The 9,107-nt window shown below is 42.9% G+C and overlaps 1 protein-coding gene across 1 annotated transcript; it reads right to left on the reverse strand.

Annotated features, from left to right (window-relative positions):
- Positions 1-2,930: 2,930 nt before the first annotated feature.
- LOC123439777 lies at positions 2,931-3,210 on the reverse strand. Its single transcript, XM_045116455.1, has one exon. The coding sequence runs from the start codon at positions 3,195-3,197 to the stop codon at positions 2,931-2,933; it is 267 nt and encodes an 88-aa protein (XP_044972390.1). The 5' UTR covers positions 3,198-3,210.
- Positions 3,211-9,107: the final 5,897 nt, after the last annotated feature.

Here is a 9,107-nt window from a genome sequence, read left to right on the forward strand (position 1 = left end):
CCTAACTAATCTATTTTTAAGAGAGTTGCCGTCATGCTGCCTTGTGTGCTGGTTAATGACCCCATGCCTTAAGTAGCCTTGAACCCATAACAATAAGATAGAGTATATAAGGTGTGCCAGTTTCTATCCGTGCCTTCAAAATGTCAAGCCAGAGGGTCTGTGCTGGAATGACCTTTTTCTCTTTGCCCTGAAACCAGAAAGTGGATTACTGAAGCGTGTTCCTTTCTAACTCGCTGTATACGGGTAGAGTTTTGAACTTACTGCTTTCTCATATTTCTTGTACAATTCCTCAAACTTCTCACCCCAGCAATCAGCCAACCCCGGAGCTTCATTAGGACAAAACAGGGACCAACATGGGATTATAATTTACAAGGGGGAGGAATGATTTTTGAAACAATGAATGGAACTCAAAAATAACCCCATGCCTTAAGAAGGCACAATAGATGCAAATTTACCCTCCACATTGACTGTGTTCCATCCCCAGCATTCAATTGCATGTCTCAAAATTTCAAAGCATGCTATCTACTGGAACTTGCGATTGATTTTTTCAGTCTTTAAAGTTTAAACTGGGAGGTTGTGATAGAACTTCAGACTAGTGCAAATAAATACTTTCAATTTCAACTAAGAGGGGACAAACCTTTGACTGAAAACTTGTATAAAAAAGAAACAGAAACCAAACTTTCACCTACACATATCAAGCATCTTTCAATCAGCTACTGACCATAGTGCAGAACAGCAAATATATTGGCTATCAATTGGTTGGAGAACTGACAATGTTTGAGAACAGCAGCCAACAGCATCAGCAGTTCAGCGCAACCACCCATCGATCCATGGCACAATAAAACAGTAGCACACGCAAGCAGCAGCACGATGCAATGAACTGGTATAGCGTGAATGGATGACACTAAGTTATCAGAATAGATATGGCGAACAACAGTAGTGTATACCAAGTGAAACATCTAGCCCCAGTCAAAGTTCTCTATCCAGATGGTCTTTCCATTCACAATATTCAGCTGTGATGTATGTATTATTGTTCTAGATAGAAGTAGGAGTAAAGAATACATGATACAGACCTGTTCAAACTATTAGCACCTCCTTTCAGCATCATTTTGGCAGTTGAGGGTTCCATTTTCTCATCTACCATCAATATGCACACACCACGCTGATCAATACCTCGACGACCAGCACGGCCATTCATCTGAATGTACTCTCCACTTGACAACCATCTGAATCGATCTCCGTCAAACTTACGTACATTGGTAAACACAACAGTCTTTGCAGGCATGTTCAATCCAATATTGAATGTCTCTGTGGCAAACAGACACTACAACACCCGATTTCAGTGTCAGCAAGAAATTATTGTCACAAACACAATTTTCACTTCCGATTCAAATAAAATAAATAATCCAAAGCCATCAGTTCAGAAGTCATGACACAAAATAAGATCAATAAATACTTGGCATAATTTAGACCTCTCACTTTCTTTCAATCCAGTTTTACAGTGCTATTGGTCATATAAGAATATGGTAACAAAAAAAACTAACATACACATTTTTGCATTTCGAATTCAAGAGAAATACTCCATCTTGACTATGAAACTGCAATACAGCAGCAACTATCCTAATGACCTGAATCCACCATTTTGTACTTTGGTGTGAAACACTCAAACCAAGAACCATAACCTCAACTTTTAAGGCGCATAGTTTCAGCTCAAGAGAGAAGCTAATAATAATTTTTTTTCCACCCTCTTATCCTAAGAAATTTTTATTTCAGTAGAGGTGCATTACTATGCACAACGCATTTGCCGAATTGGTATGTAAGTTTTCATGTACAAAGAACAAGGGCATTTGAGTGCGGGTGGAGTGATAGACATAAACAACAATCAAAGCTAGATATATTTGTTAATGTGACTTGCCGCTCCATATGTGAGAAAACAACAAGAGCTCTACGAGCACAGAAAGGTGTCTTACCTGATTCTTTTCACACACCTCTGCACTTGAAAACCATGTCTCGTCAACTACCACATCAGGAGTTCTTGGCTTCCCATTGTAGGCAACAACAACCATGGATGAGGTTACGATCACTCTCTCAATTGAGGCCTTCTTGCAGGAACGGAGAACATTGAGCGTTCCATTGACTGTTGGGTCAAGTAACTCAGCTTGAAAGACATACATAAATATACAGTTAGTCCAATATGTGGCCCATCTCCAACAAGGTTGCAAAGTATCTCCTTGTTGATGAACATTATGTGGTCATGATATATATATATACTGTCCTTAGGGTCCTTGACGTTGTGATAAAAGGGAGAATCCGTGTGGAAGACACAGTCGCAGCCGGCGATGGCAGCATCAAAAGTGCCTTCTTCCAACAAGCTTGCTTTGAACAAGTGCAGCCTCTCCTTGGCTCCATCCAGGGCCTAGGCCCCAACCTAGCAATAGTATTACGGGAAGTCACTTGTGTAGTTTTAAATTCACAAGTCAGAAAGGCTGCCCCTTGACTCTTGTGGACATAGATTTATTGTATATTATGCATATAATAGTTGCAGTATGGAGGGAGATGGCGTTGACTCCCCAACACTCACAGCATGCTAACTGGTATTGGTATATACACAAGGGAGCTAATAAAATGCATCCTTTGTCGAAAAATTAGTTGCAATTTCACAGTCTGAAATTGAAACCTAGGCCCCAACCAGCCCACTGAATCGACGAATCCCTACCCCGCTAACCAAACCTAGGCCCCAAGCAGGCGGAATACGCACGGGGGAGAGCGAAGGGAATGGAAGGGGGGAAGGGGGTGGGGTGATACGTGTTGACCGGTGTCCCGGATGATGGCGCGGACGGTGTAGCCCCGGTGGAGGAGGAGCTTGACGAGCCAGGAGGCGATGTAGCCCGAGGCGCCGGTGACGCACACCACCTTCCCCATCCCGGAGCTCATCTCGCCGAGTTCCTGGAGGCGTCCCAGAGCCGCGGGGCCGCCTCACAGGAGGCGGCGCGGAGGCGCTGAAGCAGGGGATCTTCGCCGTTGCCGGGCGGCGGCCAGACGCCGTTCACGAAGCTACGGAGCACCGCGGGGAAAGTGTCCTCGCCACCGGCGACCTCGACGGCGCGACCGTTGTCGTCGGAGGCCTCGCCGTTGGCCATCTTCCGGGCCGCCGCGTCGGATTCGGCCATCTCCACGCGCGGCGAGAGGTCGTCCATGGGAGAGGGGAACGGGAGGGCGGGTCGGGGGGTGGAGCGATGCGGTCATGTGCTCGTAGTGGTGGCTTACTAATCGTGCACCATCGGCTGGTGCGCCATTAGTAGTTCTGCAAAAAAAATTATAGTAGTGGCGCACCACCAACAGATGCGCCATTAGTAACACCGGTTACTAATGGCGCACTAGCTCTGGTGCGCCATTAGTAGTTTGCAAAAAAAAACCAATTTTTTTATAGTAGTGGCGCACTACTGACAGATGCGCCATTAGTAACACTGGTTACTAATGGCGCACCAGCTGCTGGTGCGCCATTAGTAGTTTTGCAAAAAAAAATAAAAATAAAAAATATATAGTAGTGGCGCACCGAGTGTGTGGTGCGCCATTAGTGTCCATCACACTAATGGCACACTTCACATGGTGCGCCACTACTATATAGTAGTGGCACACTGCTTGTGTGGTGCGCCATTAGTATCTATATCATCTATAGCCCTTTTCCTAGTAGTGTTAGTTCGATTTCTTCACCACCCACATCTGAAGGGGTGGCAAAGCATTCATCATCCTGCGAGCACCATATGAGAAAGGTGGCATTGAAGCCAATGCACTTCTCTTAATAGTAGGGGGATTAAAGTACTCATATGAATATGCAGAGAACTGGTTTGAGGATTTATGAACATAATGATTTGAGGAGTAACGCTCATATTCATGTTCCTTGTAGTTTCCCTGCATGTTAGAAGCATTAGCACGGGTACGAGCATAGTTTTGACCAGTTGAGGATTTTGATCCTCTTGAAGACTTTGGTCCTCCTGAGGAATTTGATCTGGGGTTCAGATTCTTCAGTGGTGGTGTCATGAGGACATTCACCTGAAGATTTTCAAGACAGCTTTTGGGAACCCAGATTTTCCTCAAGGGAGGGCCATTCCTGCAGTTAGTTCCAACATATCGAGCAAATACTTCACCAGATTGCTTTTTGAACAGTTTATAGTTGGAGTCAAATGACTCATCTGAGGAATAGGATAATTGACATGAAAAGCCAGTTAGATTAGATGGATCAAAAGGCGGCCCAATAGCAGCAACCCATGAGGTTTTGGGATACTGCTCAGGTTTCCAATAAGATCCATCAGCATTTAATTTCCTCTCAAAGGCAATTCCTTCTTTCAATTCCGCTTCATATGTGAGAAAACAACAAGAGCTCTATGAGCACATTACAAAGGGTTTGATGTCCTTTGAGGCTTTTGTATATGCCTATCACGTACAATTCCTTCAATCCTGCATTTTCATCAGTAACATTTGTGTTTTCCTCAAGTGAGGAAATAGACACAGCAGGTGCAGTTGAAGAATTTGTAGCAATGGTAGCATTTGATGATTCTGGTGAGGAATTAGCAGTTTCGCGTTCAATGCATTTAAGACATGGAGGAATGAATTCAACTTGACAAGTGCTGATCTGTTGAGCTAGTAATGAATCATTTCCCATACGAAGATCATCATAAGACATCCTCAGCTTCTCAAGATCAAGCTTCCTTTGAAGAAATTCATAGGAAAGCTTCTCATGATCAGTGAGGAGTGTATCATAACGATCCTGAAGAATATCAAATCTAGACTGAAGACTTTTCACATCTTCAGTGAGGATTTGTGTAAGGTTCATTTCATCATTCAACAGATCATCACTTTTATCTAGCAGTTTCTGAAGCTTTTCCAGAGTAGTTTGTTGTTTAGTGGCAATGATAGCAAGTTTACTGTAACTGGGTTTCTTATAATCATCAGGTTCACAGTCACTTGAATCAGAGGAAGAGGCATTATTTGGTACCTTTGAACCTTTTGCCATGAAGCAATAGGTTGGAGCGAACTCATCAGCATAGTCATCGGTATGGATGGTGCAATCATTTTCTTCAAGATTGAAGATTGGCTTGCTGACGAAAGTGGTTGCCAGTGCAAGACTAGCATGTCCGGATTCAGAGTCTTCATCAGAACCCTCATCTTCATCACATTCCTCTGATTCTGCCTCGGAGTCCATTTCCTTGCCAATAAGTGCCCGAGCCTTTCTGAAACTAGTCTTTTTGTGCGATGAGGGCTTTGAAGATGAGGATTTTGAAGATTTCTTCTTCTTCTTCGAGTCATCAGAACTGTCATCCTTGTATTTCTTCTTCTTTGATTCCTTTCCCCAACGGGGACAATCAGCAATGTAATGACCTGATTTCTTGCACTTGTGGCAGGTTCGTTTCTTGTAGTCCTCAGATGAAGTTTGCGATTTCTTCATGTCTCTTCTTGAAGATTTACCGAATTGGCCACGTCGTGTAAATCTCTGGAATTTCCTCACGAGCATTGCAAGCTCCTGTCCAAATTCTTCAGGGTCACCAAAGCTGTCATCTGTGTCTTCTTCTTCAGATGAGGAAATTGCTCTAGCCTTCAGTGCACGTGGTCTGGAATAGCTTGATCCATATAGATCTTTCTTTTCTTCTAGCTGGAATTCATGAGTATTTAGCCTTTCAAGTATATCAGCTAGATCAAGCATCTTGTAGTCTGGTCTTTCTTGAATCATCAGAACTAAAGTATCAAATGAAGAATCCAAAGATCTCAGCAGTTTCTTCACAACCTCGTGATCAGTGATGTCTCGAGCTCCCAGTGCTTGCAGTTCATTTGATATGTCAGTGAGGCGATCAAAGGTGTCTTGGCAGCTTTCATTGTCATGTCTCTTGAAGCGATTGAAGAGATTGCGAAGAACATCAACACGAGAGTCACGCTGGGTTGATACTCCTTCATTTACCTTGCACAGTCTCTCCCAGATCAGTGTTGCAGAGCCCAAAGCACTTACTCTTCCAAACTGGCCTGGGCTCAGATGGCCACAGATGATGTTCTTAGCTTGAGAATCGAGTTGCTTGAATTTCTTCACATCAGCAGCAGAGACACTGGCAGAGATGATGGGGACGCCATGTTCCACAATATACCAGAGATCATTATCAATAGCTTGTAGATGCATTTGCATTTTGTTCTTCCAGAAGGGAAAGTTCTTTCCTTCGTAGGTAGGACATGCTGCAGTCACCTTAAACATGCCTGCAGTCGACATAACTAAAACTCCAGGTGGTTAAACCAAAATCACACAGAACAAGGGAGTACCTTGCTTTGATACCAATTGAAAGTGCGTTATATGGACTAGAGGGGGGGGTGAATAGGAGATTTTTAGAATTTCATCACTGAGGAAATTCCTTTTGAGGAAATTCCTCACTGATGACTAACTTACAGCGGAAATAGTAAAGGATCAGAAGTGCAAAGTTTCACAACAGCAGTTTTTCAGAGTGAAGAATGTGAAAACAGATTGCACTGTGAGCAGGCACGCAGAATACAGATGAGGATGAACTGACGTGAAGTATTTGGGGTTGAGGAAATTCATAGAAAGTCTTCAGCAAATTCTTCAAACAGTCGCAGTGAAAGTCATCAACACATAATACGAGGAAAGTAAGGAGTTGAGGAATTAGAACCCGTTTCTCAGTGAAGACAGTCGTTGATGACCTAGTTCCAACTGCTGTGACACTCGTACATCTGGTTTGGAGCGGCTTGGTATTGAAACCAAAGGACACACAGTCACGGGACACACAGTCCCTACCGTATTCTCCTTGAGCTAGGGACACACAGTCCTCGCCCAACACTCGTGGTAAGTCTTCATGGCAGACTTCCAAACCCTCACAAACTTGGTCACCCGGCGATCCACAATTGACTTCTGGAAAACTCTAGACCATGACGCCTAACCGTCTCGAGGATGCACAGTCCTCAAAGGTAAAGGGCTTCAGTCCCACACAGGAACAACTTCTTCAGTGATGCTCAATCACTAGGTTTGGTTTGTGGTTTCGGTGTATGGTGTATTTCCTCATTCATGAATTACTCTCGAAGACTTTGAGGAATTGGGTTGCTCTTATGACAAGGGTCAGTTTCTAACGGAGCAGCCAACCAGCTAATGGTTGTGGGGGCGGCTATTTATAGCCTGGGAGCATCCCGACATGATTTGACACTAGTGCCCTTAAATAATATGATCGTTGGAGTGGATAAGACCAATGACTTGGCGTGGCTATCAAAACGGTCAGAACCCTCAACTGTGAGAGTCCTCATGTCACTCGTATTCCTCACTTGAGGCTTTTGGTAGGTTTAGGCTTGGGTTGAGCATCATGAGGAAATTCATTCCAAAGTGTAACTTTGACCCCCTTTAACAGTACGGTGTTCCTATTACTCAAAAATGAAGAGAATAAAACAGAAAGTCTAAATCTTCATGCTTCAAATTCTTCAAAGTGATTTTCTTCAGGACACACCGGATACCTCAATTTAAGTATCTTCATGAGGAATATCAATTTCATCGCAGATCCCTCGCGATTCATTTCTTCAGCTTCAGACCAATTTCTTCAACTGAAGACATATATTTTTAGCGGTCGATATTCTTCAAATATCTCAAACTCCTCAATGACTTATAGATCCTGTGTACACTTACAAACACATTAGATACTTAACCTATAAGTCTTCAAACCACCAAAATCACTAAGGGGCACTAGATGCACTTACAAATATTCTTCATGAGCACATTGTCACTTCCTGCTAGCACCATTGAGCAGGTCAACAAATATCTAAGACACTTCTTCTGAAGAAAATTTGGCCAAGATCAACAAGGAGCAGCTCTGATTTCTTGGAAAAAGGTATGGCTGATTGAACTATAAGGGCTAATAACTGCGCATTGGGTTGAGTAGAGGAAATATGTTTGGAAGGGCATTGGATAAAACCAACAATACTCCTCAATCATGATGTACAAATCTATATATCCTAAGAATGAGAGTAACTTTTTGTTCAGTTGGATCTAGAAAACATCCAACATGCTAAGACATAAAATCATTTTCTCGTCATTGCTTCATGATAGAGTTAACACAAAAAATCTGGTTACAAGAAAAACATTTACTTGGACTACTATAACCATGTCTAGTGCAACGAGCACACTGAAGAGACTCTGAGGCATCTCTTTTGAGATTGCCCTTTTGCTCAAGAATGCAGGGAACATAGTGGTCCTAACAAGAAACTAGGCATTTCATGATTTGATGATACCTTACATTTGCATTTTTCACTTCCTAAGGACATAGCACTGGATATCATCATTTGAAGATGTTGGAGAATTTGGACTCTGAGACATGGCAAGATCTTTAGTCAAGAAGTTCCCAGCATAAGCTGCTAGAAATTTTGGCCCAAGGAAGATTTAATTCTGGTGCAACATAGTATAAAGGCAAAGTATTTGAGGCGCCTACACGAGTGGGTTACTGCACATCTTTGATGTTGGCGGAGCAAATGAGTCCCTCTTCATAGATTTTCCATGTTTCCTAGACAAGGCATTGGTTGATTAGGTTCTTCTGTCTTTATTGTATATATTTGTAAACCTTATTTTGATTACTGAAAATCTACAATAGAACAATTGTTCTACGCTTTGGGCTTCAGAAAAACACCCTTATGCATAGAAAGGTTAGGCCATTTTTTGTTGTACACGTGGCTAAGGGCATTTCCAAAGGAGACTCTTAAAGCTTCTGTACATGTTTGAATTATAGTGTCCGGATTATTTGTGTCAATTTTCGTCATTCAATGGGACCCCATCAGCCCGCAAAGTGGTCCCGGCGTTCGTTTTTCGGCAAATTCAAAAGAAATGTGAGGATCTATACCGGTGTCCGAACATACACTCAACCAACAAAAAAGGTCCTCCTCTTTTTCCTCTCTTCACACATGCATTGTCCCCTCTCCGCTCTCTCTCCTTTCAACCGGACAAATAAGAACTAATTTGTAAAAATGTTGGATAACTCTCTCTCGCACCATGCCAGCGTATCATGTCCGGACAAAACAATGGACATTTGTCGTGTCTATTTACGGGTCAGCTTTGAAGATGGCCTAACCCGGTAATAGAG

This window comes from Hordeum vulgare, chromosome 3H (assembly GCF_904849725.1).
Source record: "Hordeum vulgare subsp. vulgare chromosome 3H, MorexV3_pseudomolecules_assembly, whole genome shotgun sequence".
Lineage (NCBI taxonomy): Eukaryota > Viridiplantae > Streptophyta > Magnoliopsida > Poales > Poaceae > Hordeum > Hordeum vulgare.

Coding starts and splice junctions, on each gene's coding strand:
- LOC123439777 (XM_045116455.1), bottom strand. CDS start 3,197: ATGGACGACCTCTCGCCGCGCGTGGAGATGGCCGAATCCGACGCGGCG.